At 43.8% G+C, this 19,536-nt stretch overlaps 1 protein-coding gene across 4 annotated transcripts in view; it reads left to right on the top strand.

Annotated features, from left to right (window-relative positions):
* MICU1 (mitochondrial calcium uptake 1) overlaps window positions 1-19,536 on the top strand; it is an 88,619-nt gene that overhangs the window by 48,164 nt on the left and 20,919 nt on the right. For all 4 annotated transcript variants that reach the window (XM_041717174.2, XM_072930840.1, XM_072930841.1 and 1 more), the window contains 2 exons: window positions 6,674-6,756; window positions 11,528-11,725. In XM_041717174.2, the coding sequence (XP_041573108.2) occupies window positions 6,674-6,756; window positions 11,528-11,725 (281 nt within the window). The remainder of the gene's footprint in view (window positions 1-6,673; window positions 6,757-11,527; window positions 11,726-19,536) is intronic.

Genomic DNA, 19,536 nt, shown 5'->3' with positions numbered 1-19,536 from the left:
TTTACTCTCTGACTGGTGAATATTGCTTTGCAGGAATCCAGTAGTTCCTGATTGGGTTCTTTTCACTAGAAATAAGTAAATAAAACAGAGAAATGAATAAATAGACTATTAATTTATAAATAAATAAAATAGAATTATGAAAGTGAATCTTAAATGTGACAGTTCAATATTTGTTTTCTCCCTGTGTTATTTAAATAATCCATACATTAAGGAAGTATCTGGACAAGGTGGAGCTGTAGATTACATCAAATAGAAAAATAAATAAATATTGGGAAAGGAAGGTGGCATATTGAGCACTAAGCAGGATAATCAAAAGGGGGAGTGGGAGATTGGGTCTGGGAGGGGGAAGCAGGAGGGAGAGTGATGGGGAGAGATCCATCATGGTCTGGTTTGGCTCACTGGACTCCAGACTGGTCAATGAGAGCCTCGGGAAACAAGAAGCCCCGAGGGCTCTGTGTCATTGTGCTCGGCCAGGCTTTGGAAGTGCTTCCCCAAACTCCTCATTTCAGTTGTCTTTGCAGCTTTACCTGAAGCTCCCTCCAGCTGAGTTCTGTGAAATGGGGAGTGAGAGGAGGAGAGAGGGCTGGAGGCTTAATTTCATATTGCTCTCAAGCAGCTGTTTGCACATTGCTCAGAAAATGAGTCTGTCACCGTATCTTATTTACGAGCCATTCCTCACTCCAGCACTGTCTGTTCTCCTCAGTTGCCATGTTTCTGTGAATTTTCTTTTTAAAAGAACTAATAAAATGGCTTTTAGCTGCTTCAGAAAGTCAGCCTTCTGTCCTGTTAATCCTGTTAAAGGCAATGAGAGCTGAGGGGCCTTGAGGAAACTCCATGGCTTCTGTTGCTTCAGCTTCTTCTCATGTTTTGGGGCAGAGGTAGAAAGATGAGTAAATTCTGATGGAATTTCCCTTGGATCCTTTGAATGTTATAGAAAAACAATGCCTTCCCTGACCAAAGAGGTTTTTGCTTTGAAACTTGCAAAACAAATGGAGGAAGGAGAAAAAGAGCTTTTCCATCGCCAGTGACTGCAATTTCCCAACAAATGGGGTCCATTGTCAAGGCACACTAATTCTGCCTCCAATAACAGGTACTGAAGAGAGCTGGGCATTAAAAGAATAATTTGGTGTTGTTTCCACAGTTGGACTGTTGCTTTTTCTGGATTTAATTCTCCTGGCAGGAGGGTTAAATGACATTGGCTGAAGCCACGATAATTAACCTTTTGCCAGGGCTCTCATAGCAGACCTGCATCTCCTTCTCCCATCACAGCAGGTAACTCTCACTTAGGATAGATTCACCTCTGTTAATTTTTTTTCTGTCTTGTGTAGAGGGAATAAATTTCAAGCCATCTAACTCTGGAAATTGTGTTCTGGCTGGATATTGAGCTCTGTGTGTGTCACTGCAATGGAGAGACATCTTCTCCCACACTGGGATCTCCAGAGTCCCTTTGGGCCATGACTGTTCTGAATAAATTATTCCTGGCTGACAGGAAATTCTTCAGCCCCATCCCTGCCATGAGTGAAATCTGTTACCTCACCAGTGGTGGGGTAATCCAGCTGTGCCCAGTGCCATGGGGCCCATTTCCTCAAGACAAGGTTGCTTTGAGTTCATAGGGCTATTTTTGTTTGTAGTCTTGTTCATGTTAATTTTATCTTCAGTCTTTACAGACCCTCCATGGGTCCATCTCACCCTCCCTATTTGGAGCAAGGATGTCTTCCTACCTTTCTGCCAGCCCAGTCACTGCTGTGTGGCATTACCAGGATGTACCTGAGCAGCATCTTCCGAGGAATATCCCAGCTTCCAAACACAAACCTGGCTGCTTCCTGGCACAGGGAGAGCTCTGTGGCTTGGCATCCCACTTGTGCCATGCTGAAGGACAGAAATGGGAATGAATTTTCACAATTGGCAGTTGGGGATGTTCCCAAGTGATTTGAAAACTCAGACTGTGGCATGGGAGGCTCTGTCAGCCTGCATCCTTCACATGGCTTTCCTCTGTTCATGTCTTCATCCCTTAGACTTGTGTGGTGTGATGGATGGGGGATTCAGGGACGGGGCAGCCACAGCTTCTCTGTGCCAGCACCCTCCCAGGGAAGAATTTCTCCCTGATATCCCAAGATGATGCACTTGCATTATTTCAGAGTTAATTCTGAGCCTTCTTTGTGAGAAGAAATAACCTATTTTTCCTTTAGAACTGATGATATTGTGGCTCAGTGTCTATGCTGGGGGCTCAGTTTTTTAGTTGCCTGTTACTTACATCTCTGGGTTGATTAACATTAAAAAAAAAAAAAAAAAACTTGGAATGATTTGGATTCATTTTATGAAATGGTGGAATAGTAATGAAAGGAAAATTTCTGCAACATTAAGTTTAATGGGTTTTTACCCCTATATTTACTGCAGCTGGGGCTCAGCCATCTGTATTCTATGGATAGCTGTCTGCTTCAGGACTCTGTTAATCTGGGATTGAGTCACTTACAGGATACTGGGGCCTTTGCCTATCTATTTTTCTTAATTTTGGGATAAATGGAATAGAAGCAACCATAGGATGTTGAACTCCAAATGACTGATTTTTTTTTTTTTTTTTTTTTTTTCCCAGCTGAGTTCATGTTCCTTCTTCCCACACTAGAGTTGCTTGGGGAGTTATTAAGCCTTGGGAGCCATGAACTCCTTTGTGTATGAGTTCCCACCAAAAGACAAGATATTCTAGTGTTTTCTAGCCAGAAGTTTTACTTCCTCTAAGTAACATCACAAAAAAAATCACCCTTTTTTGGCAAAGAAATTTCCAGCTCCATAAGGAGGCAGCAATGGGTACTCTCCAAAAGTGTGTTAAGACTTTGGTTTTCTTAAAATGCAGTTCTTCTGCTAGAGGCCAGAAGGCAAGATACACTAAGAGGTGTCTCCAAGTGTGGAATGTTGAGTTTTTGGGAAAGAGAAAATCCCAAATGAGCACAAAGCCAAGGAAATGTGGGCTTTCTCATAGGCAAGCTTTTAATGTCTTTGCTTCTGCTGAGAGTACAGGGCTGTAAAGAGCAATTGAGTGCTGCAAATTGGTCCATTGAATAATTGAAAGTAGTTTAAAATGGCATAATTGGCTTAAAGATGCCTAATCAACCCATCTCATCCCTCAGAGCTTCCCAAGGGCTTTACCCTGCGGGATCCAAGTGGGTTTTTTCCATGTGGTCAGTGCTGCTGCTTGTTATTTGTTTGCTGGTGGAGGACACTTGCCTCTCTAATGTTCCTGTGTTTGACTTCTGCTTTACTTGCTCTTTTTCTGTCCCCATATATTTGATTGGAACAAATGAATGAAGAAAAATGTTAATTGCTCTTTGTGCTAAATCCTGAGTTAGTTGAAAAAGCAACTTGGCATGGAGAGCTCGTGGAGTTATGGCTCTAAAGGATCCTTTCAGCCTTTCCATATATCTATGTCTAGGTCTATATATATGGATCATTCCACATGTCTGTAAGCCAGGAGTTTGCTGATAGTGGTGTGGGCTTCAGTACCACATTTTCACTCATGTTGGCCTAATGGAAGGGATTGGAAATAGGTGATTTCTAAGGTTCCTTCCAACCCAAACCATTCCATGCTTCCATGTTAATGATTTGGAGGATCCTCCTGAACATCTAAAGGTAGAAATAAAACTAAAAAAGAAACTGCAGTTGCCCTGACCAGTTTCTGTCTCATTGCCCAAGGGAAATCAATTGCAATGAAACAGTCTCTATTTTTAATAATATCGAAAATGATGGCGAGGAGACAGCTCACACACAATCAGAGAGCTGGGAATGTAGCAGAGCACTTGGGGAAAATCCAGAGGTGGTTTTCCCTTATCAAGACAGGCATCAGGCCATATGAAAACCAAACAGTCCTTTAAATGGTTTTGGAAACCACTGCAGGAGGAATATTGGATTTGTTTGGAGGCATCTTAATTAGGGAGGCAGTGGGGAAATTTAGAGATGCTGCAGTTGGGAATGGTAAAATTTGGGGGGCAAAATAAAAGAGGGAGGGATAGCTGGGCAATCTGGTGTCTGCTGCTTTTGTGATCTACAGGTTTGAGGGATCTAAGTGCAGGAAGAGAAATGGAGGTTGTGCAAGCTGAGGTAATGGGCAAGGCGGGTGCAGTGGGATTGGCTGCTCTCAGGGCAACTCTTCCTACATAAATCCTGGCCAGAAGCATCACAGCCAAGGGGAGAGGCAGAAATCATCTGACCCAGGCCCCATAAATCCACTCCTGGACATCAGGGGTGTACATCTCTAATGAACATTCCTTCCTGAGCAGCAGTGGGATGAGCTAATTGTCTTGGGTGCCCTGTGGTTCCTTCCAGTTCCTCTGGCTCAGGGTCACATTATTTGGATTGACGTGTCATCACAGGTAATTGGAGCTGGATATGTAGATCAAAGCAAGAAACCAGGCATGCCATTTATTAGCTAAAGGAGTCAAGTAATTGAATTTGCCAATTTAAAGCCACCCTTCCCTGTCTTTAGAAAATACTGACCCTGCAGATTTATGATGCTGAACTGCTCATTTAAATTTTGGAGGTGTTGTTCTCCTCTGGGGCTTTGATAAACTGTTTATGGTAATGTGTGTTTAAAGATGGAAAAGGAGAGAAATGGCCTTGTGAGGGACAAGTGCATATTCTACTCTGTTCACAGTGTGTCTGCACAAATGGGATGTGCTATTATGTATTTCCTTAAAAAGGGGGGAAAAAACCTCAACATGTGACAGTTTTTCACAAGGAGTAACAAATTTCCCAATTTTTAAATAAACATCGTTATACTCTGGTAGAGAAAATGGGGTAAGAAATATTTGTTGACTACTCTTTTTCTAGAACCTTGTAACTAGATGAGAGTTTCTTCTGTTCCTCCCCTTCCTCGTAGAGGAAACACCATTTCCAGAGTGCCAGATTTTGGGCCTAGTAAGAAATTGCCTCCAGGCTTTCATGAACTACTTGCAATTAAAGTGAATAAAATTGCATGTGTTCTTGAAATATTAAGGGGGTAGTTGGAAGCTTGTTGCTCTTCAGGAAAATGGGGAATTAATCACTGGAGATGCTGGATAGATACAGAGGAGTCTTAATCCCTTAAATTCGATGTATCATTGGAGAGATTATGAAGGTGGTGCTGGGGACTGGCTGTCCCCAGGTCAATTAACACTGAGTTAATGAGGGACAGCAAGTGAAGGTCTCCCTCTCCCAGCAGGCAGGAGGGAGGATCTGTGTGGAGGCACAGCAGGGATGTGGGTGGAAGCAGGGGATGACCCAGCACGTGGTGTGGTCACAGGAGATGCTGCTCCTGCACATGGTATCTGGAATTCCAAGCTCGAGGAATTGGCAGGGGGAAATTGGAAGTGCAGGGATGATAACAGCGGGACCACGTGTGCTGTGTATATCAAGCTGTCCCTGCCATCAGCCCAAATGCCCTCATTCATCTATTTTGGGCACAAAGTGTTTGGGAAAAGAGGTCTCATTAACCTGTCTGCTGCATCTTTTCCTCATAAAGTGATAGTCTTTATTACAGCAAGGAGAAAACACGATGTGAAGGTTTTGAACTGGAGCTGTAACAAACATCCAAAATCCAGTTCAGTTAATTGCATATTCATTTCCTTTTGTCTGAGTGATTCCTCTTTGTCTCCCCTCTCCCACCCCTTTTTGGGAAGTGCCTTCCCACAGAAGGGTGGATGCAAAAACTCATTATACCCTGAGCATCCACTGGAAATATTAAAAGTTGATTGCACAGATGAGATTAAAGAGGGCTGAACCTCACCAGTGATCTACATTAGATTTGGGAAATGAGAAAAGGAGCTAAGTTTTAACAGATCTCTTAAGATGACAGCCTTAGCATTAGTTATAACCTAGAGGATTCCCTAGAAATCCCAGCAAACACCACAAATCCTGTAGGAGGTGTGTATTTGAAAGTAGCAGAGCATGATAATTCCTCATATATTAACTTAATTTGGAAAAAATTGTGGCGCTGTGTTGTAGCTTCAAACAGTGATGGGTTACAGAGCCCAAAATGGAAATGTACTGGAATTCTGTGGTGGGATGTAGGGAAAAGAGTGTGGCTGGCTGGGAAGTGATGCTTTTGCAGTTCTGACTAAATAAACCATGACAGCACAGACTAAATGCAATGATAACGTACGGCGGCAGCTCAGCTCGTGAGCTCCAGCCCACACCTCATCTCAGTGTCATGACTGGGCTGAGACAGGGTGGTCAGGATTTGTTTAAATTTGTACAGGGAGGCAAGAGCTGAGAACTGTCCAGATTCCAGATCTGCTCCTCACCCATGGGAAGCACAGAGAGTGCAGTGCCTGAGGAACATCCTCTGGCCAAACTGGTGTTCAACTGCATGGAACAGACTGGAGCTCTTGCTGCAAAATCATTTTCTGTTAACTGTCATTAGAAATACCAGATGGCATCTTGCTTTCCAGCTTTTTCCACCTGTAAATAGAATAAATGTTCCAGAAATACCTCCTCCTTATAACTCCTTGTCAAGATCTTTGGTAAAAAGAGCACCATGAAGCTTATAGTTAGAGGTTCCTTAGAGCTGCATTTCTTCACTAAAATTGAAAGAATTTGGCAAAATTGCTTCTGGATAAAGTCATTCAGAACTTGTGCTCTTATTTTATTGAGCTTTTTTATCTTTGTTAACTGGTTTTTGTGTTTTGTTGTGTTTTTCTTGTAGCTCCTCAGAGGAATTTTGAAATCGCCTTTAAGATGTTTGATCTGAACGGCGACGGCGAGGTGGACATGGAAGAGTTTGAACAGGCAAGTTGAACAATCAGTGCTGTGGCATCTTAGCCATGAGCACAGCATTCCTCTGTGTTGTTGCTGCCTTTTATTTTTGTGCTTAGAGAAAATTTTTCATTCAACCAGGACAGCCAGCAGTACAGATTCAGAATTTGAGATTTCCTGTGACTTTGTCACCAATGTTCAAGGCCAGCTGCATGGGCCTTGGAGCAACCCGGTCTAGTGGAAGGTGTCCCTGCCTGTGGCAAGGGGTGGAACTGCATGAGCTTTAAGGTCCTTACAGAAAGTCATCTTTAAGAGAGACAAAATAACTTTTTTTCACTCTACTGATAAAATGGGATTTTGATCCTACTGCCTTCACAGCTTCTACTGTATTCCTTAATTTTGTCTTCAGAGAATAGCCAAGGTAAGTCTGCTTCAGAGGAGAATTTATCCACTTATTCCAGTGTAATCCAAAAACGTGTTATTGAGAACATATTTTCATTAGTCCTCTACTTCTTACAAGGCTTCATCAACAGAACTTTGCTGCAGGATTTTTAATGAGTTTAGTCTTCGTGTCTGATACTGGTGAGCTCTTCCTATAAGCTGTGATTTATGGCTGTGTTCAAGTGAGAATAGATTGAAGGCTCGAGCTGTCAGTGGGGAAAAGATTTGCCCTCCCCAGGCAGAAGAGCGTGATTTTTCTTGCCTATTTCTAGCCTTAAGATATTGGGAACTTATAAACACCCTGAAATGACATCCTGAATCACCAGTGTGTGCTATTCATAAAAGGCAACTTAAATGTGCTACCCAAGAGCAAAGTAACTCTGGAGAATCCAGGGACAGATTCTTACTCATGAGTTGGCTCAGTGAGTAATTAACTGCAGAAGAGTCTCTACAAGGTCATGCTTGGGGCACTTGCTATAAATGGGAAGAACTAGTGGCAAAGGAGGTCAGTTGAATTACCTTCCCTTTCTAATCTTTTGCTGTCATCCTCCTTAAATTACCTGTGTGTGTGATGTCATCATCACGAGCTTGCTCCAGAGCCATGGAATATATCTGGGTAAGATGCACGCTTTGGACACTGAGGAGACTGGAGTGTGTTGATCTGCAGTCTGATATCACTTCACTTGACAGCTTGAAATGTAAACCTGGGGTTTTGTTCATGTTCCTTCCTTCCCCCAAGTAAAAATCTCTGTTCTTCCTTCTGTCTTCACAGTGCATGGAGATAGCACTCCACTGCAGCTATGTGATCATATTGAACAGTCCAAAAGGTGATTTATGGTACTTGTAATGTTCTAAAATGAAATCAATTATGGAGATAGATGAATTTAAGAAAAGTAGAGAGCGATTAACCTCCTACTAAGAATGCAGTGACGCCAGGGTACTAACACAGGTGTTACGTTTGGCTTTTTTATTAGAGCCACATAAAATGAAAAGGGAACATTTCTACAGGATGAATGTTTCCTAATCACTATGAAGATGAGGACACAAAATTGAATTAAATTATTTCAAATTGTCTAGTAAGCCAGGGGAAGTTATACATGCCTTAAGTCACATAAATATCCTTAGGAAGGGGAAGGTATTTTTGTTAAGCTGGTTACATGTGTCACTGCCTGTATAGAAAGGAATAAAGTTCCTGGTTAGCGTCAGAATATTTGGGTGAAGGCTGAGAGTAAGAGGATGAAGGAGCTGTTTTGGAAAGTGAGAAGATATCTGTGAAGATACTGATTTGCTGCAAGAACAAACACAGCTCCAGTGGGAGGCACATATATCTCATTATGCAAACATAAAACATTACAAACAATTGTTTGTATGATAAATCCTCTTTTTCACTCCTTATGGAAATGCCTTGGGAAGAACATGCAGGATGACAGAGTTTGCAGCTCTGTCCTGTTAATCTTGCCTAGCAGGAGCAGCTGGAACTGGCCTCTCAGAGGATTATGCAGCAGTTGAAAAGAGCAACATCATTTTGGGAAGAATGGGTGCAAAAAGAGGGGGAAGAAAAGGACCATCAGGGAAGCATCATTCCATCCCTGCTGGCTGTGAGCATGTGGGAATGAACTTCCTGCTCCTCCCTCACACCTTCTCTTTGGAGGCAGCCAGCAGCAGGTCCTCTTATCACTGCTGTTTGAAAACCTCATCAGGAAAGAAAATTACTTCAGACATTTAGTTAATATGTGACTAAGCTTTAACTGCCTAATAAAAACCCATTTCATTTCTTCAGGCCTTGCTGAAGGATTTCAGATATTTTATCCAGTCGAGGCATGTGGTTGGTGCTTAGTCCTGAATAATGTGGTGCCTGCATCAGTATTGCTTCAATTCTTCATCCTTTGGCATGTAAATTGTTGGTTTACTCCTCTATTTTTAAAGAAAAGCTGGCTAAAAAGTAGAAAACTTGCAGGCAGTGTTACTGGTGATCTCTTTTTAAGTATTTTAATTTTTTTTTTCCTCCTCATCTGGTACAAAAGATGAAGCATGATAAACACTAAGGCTGAAATATGAACAAATCATGGAGCACCTCAGAGCTCCATGTCCTTGCACAATTGATGAGCTGTGGGTGAGGGCAGCTCCTTGCAGTGCTGCCTGCCTTTCTGGGCATTGAAAGGATTACCCAAAACAGGGACTAGTTATATCATTTTGGCTCTAGTGCCCACAGGTGGATTTTCAACCTGTGAAACACTTTGTTACAGATGGGAGAGGAAAAGACAGCCATAGGATTCCATATAAATAACACCCAGGAAAAGCTGCTCTATGGAGCAGTCTGCAGTGTGGCAAACACTCATGTAGAAACAGGGGCAGTTTTCCAAGCTGGCCTTAAATTGCCTTGCTTCAGACAGTTTATAAATATTTGTCTCCAAACTGTGCTGCATGCAGAGCTCACAGTTAACAGTGAAGCACAAAGCTAACTAAGGAGTTGCTATTTACAGTGCAAAAATCAGAGAATTCCTGAACGGTTTGGGTTGGAAAGCACCTTAAAGATTTATTTCATTCCAACCCCCCTGCCATGGGCAGGTGCACCTTCTTCTATCCCAGGTTGCTCCAGGTTCTATCCAGCTTGTCCTTGAACACTTCCAGGAATGGGCAGCCACAGCTTCTCTGGGCAACCTCTGCCATGGCCTCACCACCCACACAGAGAATTTCCTCTTAGTATGTAGTCTAAAGCTCCTCTCTTTCAGTGTAAAGCCATTACCCTTGTTAATAGTCTCTCTCCATGTTTCTTGCAGGCTCCCTTCAGGCACTGGGAGGCCACAATTAGGTCACCCCACATCCTTCCTCACATCAGAGTAACCAAAAAGCCTCAAAACCTCTTTTCTGTACTTTTTTCTCTCTGGATTTTCTCCTCAGCTTGATTTTCCTTGTGGAAGAACAGCCAGCAGTCTCTGGTTGGGATGCAGGGTTTCCAACAAGGTGAATGCAGGAGCAGCAGCACAGCATTTTCCTCCAGAGCATCCCCTTTGGGGCTGTTCCAGCACTCACTCTCTCATTAGGAAAAAGCTGAACACACTGAATACCACAATAATGAAGTTCTGGCATCCTTGTGACAGCTGGAGCTCTTGGCAGCTGCTTTTCTTCCTCCCTTCCAATTTTTGTCTGCCGGGGGAAGAGGCTGATGGCAAAGGAACAGTGTTTGCTGGAGCTTTGGGAAGTCTGGGTTGTCAGGTGGCTTTTTTTTCCCCTCTATTTTCAAACTTCTTGTCCTTAATATGAATCCTTTTGCTGCCTTGTTGGAAGACATCAGTTGGTACACAGAATAAGCCTGGCTTCTCACAATCCAGCAATAATCACTCGGATCACCTTGGTAGTTTAGTGAGCTATTTGAGGGTTTCACTACTCCCAAACCAAATGCAGTCATGTCCATGAGATACTTGAGGAGAGAGGATATGGCTGCATTTGGCTTGGCTGCCCCCTTAAATTTGCACAGAACCCTTAAAATAACACACTCTTGGATTTTCAGGCTGTCACATCCTTTGTGGGTAGGGTAGTTCTTCTGAAGAGCCTTTTGTGCTGGGTGGCACAGCCCCAGGGATGGAGGAACTTCCAGCTGTCACAGAGAACAACAGGCAGCAAGGAGAGGCCCTTGGGTTGAGAACCCCAGGATTTGTGCACGAGTGGGAAGAAATGTGCTGTGAGCTGACTGGGGTTGGTGTGAGCTCACAAGGATGGGCATAAAGGAGTGGAAGCTCTACAACATGTGAAGAGTTTTTTCTTCCCCACGATCCCTGGATGTGTTTAAAAACAGACTGGATGTAGCACAGGGTGCCATGTGTTGAGGTGTTGGGGCTGGGTTGGACTCGATGATCTTGAAGGTCTCTTCCAACCTCATCATTCTGTGAATTCTGTGATTGCTGCAGCTTCCCCACCTCCTGGGATTTTGCTGGGAAGAAGCTGCTCTGCTGACCAGGGGTGGGATCAGCAGTAGAATGATTATCTGCAAACTGGCTGAATTGTTTCCTAAAACTCATTTTAAGCACTTGATTCTCTTTTTCTTTAAAATGGACTGAAAAAAAACAAAACCTAGGTTGGCCAGAGAGGTTGTGGACTCCTCATCCTTAGAGGTGTTCAAGGCCAGGCTGGACAGAGCTTGGAGCAAGCTGGTCTAGTGGAAAGTGGCCCTGCCCACGGAAAGGTTTTGGAACTAGATGGTCTTTAAGGTCACTTCCAGCCCGAATCATTCTGTGATTCTCTTTAAGTTCAGCCAAATTTTTGAATTTTTACATCTCCTGAGATTTGTTTGAAGAGGAAAAGAAAGGAGGATGACACTTTGCTGGTATGGTGTTGATTGTGCCATCCTCCCTGTGATTTTTAGGTGCAGAGCATCATCCGTTCCCAAACCAGCATGGGCATGCGCCACCGGGACCGCTCCACCACCGGCAACACCCTCAAAACTGGCTTCAACTCCGCGCTCACCACCTACTTCTTCGGGGCTGACCTGAAGGGAAAGCTCACCATCTCCCACTTCCTGGACTTCCAGCGCAAGCTGCAGCACGACATCCTGAAGCTTGAGGTTTGGGGTGCTTCTTTTGTGCAGGGGAGGGCAGTGCAGCATGGACTGTGCTGCAGGGTGGGGCTTCTGGAGGAGGAGCAAGAGCTTGGAAAGGGTACAGAGGGAATTTGTACAGCTGTGACTTGTGGATCCAAGCTGTTACATTCCTGGGGAGCATTTCAGTGACTGTGGCACTCCCCAAGGAATGTCTCCAGCATTTGTTGGTGGCTGCTCTTGTGGAGTTGGAGCAGCAGCTCCCACATCCTGGGTGTGTGTCCCTCTAAAAGCCTGCCTGTTACCTTGGCGCTGCTGCTGGAGGTGATTAAAGGGAAAACCAACAGAGGTTGTGAGTGACCTGTTGCTACCTTGCTGAGGAAGGTTGGTCTCACTCCTAATCACTGAGCTGGGCCCTAAAGGACCAGGATTTATAACATTCCCAAAACGCTTCATCTCTGCTTTTCTCCCCACCTTTTCTGTTTGCTTCATTATTTTGAATGTTTCTGCTGGGAAAGTGTTCAAGGCTTGTTTGAATCCTCCTAAATAGGTGGTCTCTATTATGTGACCTCTGATGTTTGCTCTTGGATGTTTTATAAGAAGTGTTGTCCATCTCTTCTGAATTTAGTCTCCTTTTTAATTTGCATTACCCTGAGTTTTAACAGCAGCTCTCAGCCTCTTGCTCCTAGTCACATAATCTGAATTTAAGCATCACCCTTCAAAATTTGGTTCTTTTGTGTAAAATCAGTAGAAGGACAGCAACAGGGAACTTGTTGGTCTGTCTCAGCTCCCAGGTAGAGCTGACTCAGTTGGAAATGGTGCCCATCGCTGCAATCAGGCTCCAAGGTTCAACCTGGCTTGAGCAAAGCCAGGCTTTTATTTGCACTGGAAACCAGGATTTGTGCTCAAGAAGATGTCCCCCAGCCTAGCAGTACAACAGTATTCAGAGCTCTGTCACTTCAGGCTGGTGTATCATTGCTCACATGCTCAGGTTTGTGTGATCAGCATTTTATTAAGTTCTTATCAAGTCATTTATTGCAATTTGAACTGAATTTATTTCCTTTTTTATTTGGAATTTACAAATCCAAGTAAGAAACTGACCCAAGGACTGATTATTTTATTTTTGTGAAGGCAATTGCCTGGTTCACTGCCTCCATTTCCTGGCCATTGAAGCAGGTGATGTGGCCCTGCCTTTGCAGGGGGAATAGGCTGCTTGAAGACAATGTTCTTTGTGAACTGGGTCAGTTTCTCAGTGCCTCTGCAAATTGAAATGAATAAAATACTTTTTAAGGTGAAGAAAAATCAGGTGTAACTTGAATGTAAAGGCAAGAGAAGCAGAGATTATCCTGTGCCCTGGTTTTCTACTGTTCACTCCAGGGGTGGGCACTGAAGTATTCCTGACCTGTGCTCCTTCCACGAGTTCCCACTTCGCTCTTTAAGAAGTAATGGGGATTTTTCTTTTCAGTTTCATGATACTCGTTCTTCTATTTCTGCTGTGACAATTTAGGTTTTGATTTCAGTCAATTGTGCATCTTCCTGGCTAATAGTAGTTGCTTTTCTAATAGGTTATTTATAACTGGGGACAATAAAAGATATTTATGTCTGGGTAAGTTATCAAATATGAAGGGATCATTACTGCCTCCCTGCCAGCAGCCTTGAGCACAGCACTAGGCTGATATTCATTTCCACTGAAACATTGGTGGTTCTGTTCTGCCAAACTAAACTTTTCCTTTAATTCCTGCTACTAAAGCCCTGATTTTCCTGTTCATAGCTCTCACTGATTTAGGCAAATCAGTCCTATTTCTGTCCCCAGCATTATGCAACATGACTTCTCTTCAGCTTTTATCTCTTTTGACTTGATCTCCCACCTTTTTTCCTGGCTTCACATTTGATGTGTTTGTTCACACTTAAGGAGCTTTCACATGAGTGTCTGGTGGGTTTGTGTTGTTCCTTTCCCAGGGAATGCTCTCATGACCTCAGCCTCTTAAAAAGCACAGTAATTCAGAGATGAGATATCTCTTGAGTTGAAAGAAGGGTTTACCCTGACCCATGTAAATCAGGAAAATGTGAGAGGTGGTGCTCAGCTGAACTCTTCTTTCCTCATTTACTCATCTTTTGCTGGCTCAGTAAAACTGGAGCAGGGTCTGAAGCTGGGATGTTGATTTGAAACCTAGTTTTTGTTTATATTCAGAGCTCTGGGGAAGTCCTTGGGGAAATGCAGGTTTGAAGAATCTCGTGGGGCTGGTGCAGCCCTTGAGTGACCCAGAGCCTCTGTTCTCCAGCTGGGATCTGCCTTTGTCTCTTCTGAAAGAAACCTACCTTAAGAAAGACTTTTTTTTAAAGCTTTTTCTCTTCAGCTCAGGATCCAGGCATTTCTGCAGTTCACACACTTGAGCTGTTTTCTGCTGACTGAAGGTGGAACAATAGTTTCTGACTGTCTGAACCCACTTTATCTTTCCTCTTACTGTTTTTGGTTCATTTTTTTAAAATCAAAATATCCATGCATGTCTTGCTAAGATTCAGCAGAAGCTCTCACAGAGGAATTAACTCAGACAAAGCCCTGAACATTTCAATGTTTCTTATGGCTGAAGTACTGACAGCAGGTTTAAGTAACCATGGCCTGGTGTTTTCTTCTTCTCTTCTGCTTTTATATCTTTTTTTAATGCAAGTATGTTTTCCATCATTTTGTAAAGACTCAGCAGTCGATGCAGTTATAGGAAGGGAAAGATGAGGAAAGTAACCACAGCCAGAGGTAGAGGGGAAGCTTACTTTCAATGTCTTATTTCAACCTTTTGGGGTTTAGCTACTTGGAGAAAGCTGTGGTCATTTTTTTGGGTTATGGAATGGTCCTGCTTAGCTAAGGCTGAGCTACAGGAACCCAACCCATCAAATGAAGCTCCTGGCAAGGTCCTACAGCCAAAAGTCATTTTTTCTTGTGGCTCACTTTGACAAACATTGACAAGTTTGTCTGTCAGGCTCTGCAGCTCTCACAGGTCCCCTTGGCACAGGTGGTGTTGGGCTCTTTTTTTGCTTTTTGAGTGGAAGATCTCTCTGAGTCTGGAAGATGAATAGGACTTGACATCATTGTTTATGCTATTCCTGCTTGTTAGTGCCTGTCCCAGATATTCCTGTGTCCTTGATGGACCAAAAGGAGTCCCAGTCAGCCTGTGGGGCTCTTCCAACCTATTTTTTTAGGATTCTAGAAGTGCACATAGCAGAGATGTGTGAGCCCTTTGTTCTCCATGTCTTTGTCACTCCTGCAAGGCACCCCAAAACCTACTGCTAGCACTGAGTTAATCTCCATATTTTTCCTCTTACCCAAGGATTAAGGATGCCCCAATGTCCCTCCCAAGCAAAAGGTCTTCCAAGCAAAGTAAAATGGGATTCTGTAAAAATATGGCAAAGGTATGAGACATCAGATTCAGTCAAAGAAAGAAACTGAGAGTTTCTAGCCAGGCAGAAGCCTGGGAAAGAGCTGGAGAAGAATGTAAATAATTCTCTATCTCTCTTGTTATTCACATTGTTTACAGTTAAGTTCTATCACTGTGCATCAAGCGCTTTGCACCAATGGGGTGGCTTGTTTTCACTTCAGGACCAATGGAGTTGGTCCTCACGAAGCTCTGTATAAAAGAGCAGTGTAATTTGAATAAACCAGAGTTTTACTCTCAGCAGCCTTCTGAGCAGAGTCTCTTCATTCCCGTCCTGCCTCGACAGTGACATCTGGTCATCTGGAAAATTCCGTATTTGCTGTGTCAGTTCTGTGACTGGTGACGTGGGAGTAACTTCCTTATCCTGGAAATTCCTGTTTTTTCATGGCCAGTGCCACTACACTTACTGTCTGGTTTGGTTTTTATGAAGAAGGGGTGCTGGGTGCTCTTCCATCTGCACATACCTCATTAGCAAGTCCTAGATCCTTTGGGATCTCAGGCCTGTCTTAACAAATACTCTTGTTTCAGAAGGCATTTCTGATGCTCTTCAGTTGGGTTTTATGGTAATATCTTAAATCTGTAAGTGCCTTTCTGAGTCCCAGTGTTGGAATAGTTAGTATCCAAGTAATCCTGTAGCAGGTATTAAAAACTGCTCTATTGTTTCCAGCTAACTCAAGATTTTTTTGGGATTCTGCCTTGGTTTTTATATAGGCTGGCAGAGCAATACAGGTTTTCAGTGATTTGTTAACACACAAGCAACAAAGCTTGCAGTAATGAATCACATATCTTTGTTTCTGCTGCAGTCATTTAGGGGGGAAATGAGTAACTTGAGTAAATTGTTTTGAGTAGCCTGAAAAATAAAGTCTGACAGTGTGAGACTGTCTGAGCTTTGTAAGGAGGGGCCCCAAAACTCAGACTTTTTACAGGTCAGTTTACTGTTGAACTTATACAAAGTATTTTTGTTTGGTTTTAAGTTACCTTTATGACAGTCTCTGTCATGATTAGCTGTGTTGTCTCTCAAAGTTGTCCTTTACCTGCTGATCCTCTCAGACTCACCACTGACCCAGCCCCTTGATGGGGAATGTCATGTTTTCCATTTTTCCTTATGAATTCTGCCTTTTCAGCAATCCTGTAATGGATTTTGGGTACTTGCACAGTTTTGTCACTTCTGTATCTATATCCTGGATGTCTAGGACTCCTGCTTAAGTTACAGAGTTGCTTTCTCTTCCTTCACGTGATCCTTACATCTGAAAAACCAAACCAGCACTTGTGGAATTGCTTCTTCAGTAGGGCAGTTAATGACAGGTACAAAAGTTGTTTGTGTTCTTGTTAGTCATTTCCTGGCCTGGCTGCAGGGGAAGGAGAGGAGGATGGGCTGATGGCTAAATACAGAAAGCCTAAAGTGTGCCCAATGAGTCCTCTGTTTATCCCAGAGGATGAGTGATGTGTCTGTGTCATTGTTGTCAGGCCCTGACTAGATAAAAGGTATGCTGATAACTAATAACCTTTAAAAGCTCTGGAGGAAAAGAGGATCTGGATGTGGAGGCTATGCCCTCTGAAGTCAGAGATGGACAAAGCCATGATGGATTTAGTGCCAAGGAGAGGGGAGTTACCAGGAGACCCTGCAGACCTATATATTCCTTTTCTGCATTTCCCATGGTAGGAGTTGAGGGAGCAGAAGTGAGGCTGATGACCCTGCCTTTGATGGATAGCCACAAAAGTGTGGTGGGTGACAGAATTTTCTGACATGCCCAGTTAAAAGTGGGATCATCCAATCACTGCAAAGAGTTTCATATGAGAGAGCCTTGTAGTTAAGAAGGCACAGTCCAGCATACACATATGTAATCCAGAAATTTCTAGGCAGGCAGTGGAGGTGATTTGGACAGCTCTTCCTGATTTTGACAGCACTCAGAGCTGGCAGTCTGCTTTTGTCTTGGCATGTGGGTGGAAATGGTCACATGAAGCTTTCAGGTTGACTGCACTATGTCAGTTAGATTTGGGGAAAAGCTGGCATTCAGTTCTTGTCCAGTGTCAGCCAAAGACTTGGGGAGAATTCAGAGTGGAACATTAGTATGGAAAAAAAACTCTGAGGATAGGGATAAGTTATGAGGCCATGGCATGTGCAGCTTAAAGGAAAGACAGAAGGGAGATATAACTGTCTCAGTAAGCACAAGGAGTCACCATAAAGGAGTCAGAGGCAAGTCATTTTCATCAGTCAGGAACAGCAGAGCAGGTAATGAAATGCCTAAGTGTGCACCAGGGAAAGTTTAGTTGAAATCCAAGGCAGGTTGAATGAATTCCAGTCCCTTTTTCCATGAAGCAGGGGGAATGCTGGTGGGTAGGGGACTCAATGCCATGGGGAAGTTACCAAAAGCTGGACTTTGTGCTTCAGTCAGAAGATGCCATAAATGCTGTTCCTGATTCTTCCCTCGTCCAAGGGAGGAAACTTGTGCCAGAGAACTCAAACTCTCCCACTGCCTCACTCTGAGAGGCAGAGGAAGACTCTGTGGGGTGGTTTTGGGGGTGTCAGGATTATAAAAGCATATTGAGCAACTGCATGTCAGCTGTAAAATCACAGAATGTCCTGAGTGGGAAGGGACCCACAAGGATCATGGAGCCCTGCCCAGGACACCCCAACAATCCCACCCTATGCCACCCTGAGAGCATTATCCAAACGCTCCTGGAGCTCTGGCAGCCTTGGGGCAATGCCCATCCCTTGGGAGCCTGTTCAATGCCTGACTACCCTCTGGTGGAAGAACCTTTTCCCAATATCCAGCCTAAACTTCTCCTAACACAACTTTGGGTCATTCCCTTGGGTCCTGTCACTGGTCACCAAAATATCAGTGATCCAGGAGTGTGCCAGTAAGGCTGACAGGGTGTGGCAGTTCATGTGCTGCAGCTGCTTGTGAGCATGGCTGGAACACAAAGGAGCAGCTGTGGCATCCTCTTGTTTGGGATGGATGCTTCATGGGGCAACCACCTGAGGAGAGAACTGCCTTGCTTCTGTTTGAACCAGGTTGACTTCAGCGTGGTTGATGCAGTGGCTCTGCAGGGAAGCTGTGGAGGATTTTATTGGAATTTCTATTTATTGCATCATTAGCAGCAGTGGAAGGCTTTGCACTGTACCAACTGCTCCTTTGGTTTATGAAGGGTGTGTAAATCCACTGCCGAGCTCCCGCAGTGCAGCAGAGCCTTGTGTGGGACCCCTGCAAATAAAATACCAGGAGTGCTCTTTGGAACCATTACCTTGCCACAGGAATGTGTGGAGGTTTGTATCAGAGTCTGTGAATTAGAAAATATAAGCTATTCAGCATAGATGCTCTTGTTTATGTGTGCACAACCAAGTTAGCCAACAGCCAGGGGGCGGCAGAAGTTGGTGGGCAAGAGATTGTGGATGTCTGTGTGAGTGTGTTCTTGTAGCAGGTACCTGACTTGTGCCTCCTCCTTCTGCTGGATGAACAAACACCTCAATCATCTTGCTCCTTCTCCCCTTTAAGGCTCTGAATTGAGCTGCTCTGCAGCTCCACACATTGCTGGCTGTGCTTCAGCCCTGGCTTTGCTTCTGCTGATGAAGGAAGGATGTGGAAGCAGGACCCTTTTCCCTGCTAGGCTGAATTAAACTCCTGCAAACTTGTATTTCTTGGAGAACTGAACACCAAGATCAAGCAGAAAACAGTGTGAACTCTTAACAGGCAATGAGGGAGCTGTATTTCTTAATAAAACTGTATGCAGCAGTTCCATGGAGACTTAGATATTGGGATTTTTTCAGAGTAATGGCTTCACTCAGATTCTTGCAGCTCTGCTGTCCTGTGTGTTTTCCTGCAGGAGAGTTGGAAGTTTGTTCTGCTTCTGAACTTTCCTCTTATTCAGAGAGCATGCAGGACAGAAAAACTGCTGTGTTCCGTGGTACCAGGAGCATTGTCAAGGGCAGGGATGGCAGCAACAGAGCCAAGTCTGGAGAGCAGCTCCAGAGGGAGGAGATTGCTCAGCTCTTCCCCCTCCCCATCCCTTTAATTTATCATATGTGTCCTTTTTCCTTAGCATTACTGATTCCTTTTCTTCAGGTTTCCTTCCTGTCATTCCCTCACTGCACAGAATTTCAAAACACTGATCTGCTCAGAGCCTGCAGGAAGATATTTTCATCCATGAGGCTGAAGTTCAGGTGCAGCCATCTTTACATAACCTTTTTTTAATCGCTCATTAAAACGGAACAAGTGGCTGGTGATGGGAATGAATTTTTCCCCCTTGCAGGCAGCAGTGGCTTGCCCAGGTCAGTGAAATCTCCAAAGCTTCTCTCCAACATCAGGTCTGTTATGGACAAATTCAATTGGGGAGGCTAATTATAGATAAATCAATTAACAAGAATTTATTAAGCAAGCGGTATTAAGCAAAAGAACAGTGCTGGGCAGC

The sequence above is a fragment of the Taeniopygia guttata genome, chromosome 6, assembly GCF_048771995.1.
Source record: "Taeniopygia guttata chromosome 6, bTaeGut7.mat, whole genome shotgun sequence".
NCBI lineage: Eukaryota > Metazoa > Chordata > Aves > Passeriformes > Estrildidae > Taeniopygia > Taeniopygia guttata.
This window is presented reverse-complemented; position numbering and strand designations above follow the sequence as displayed.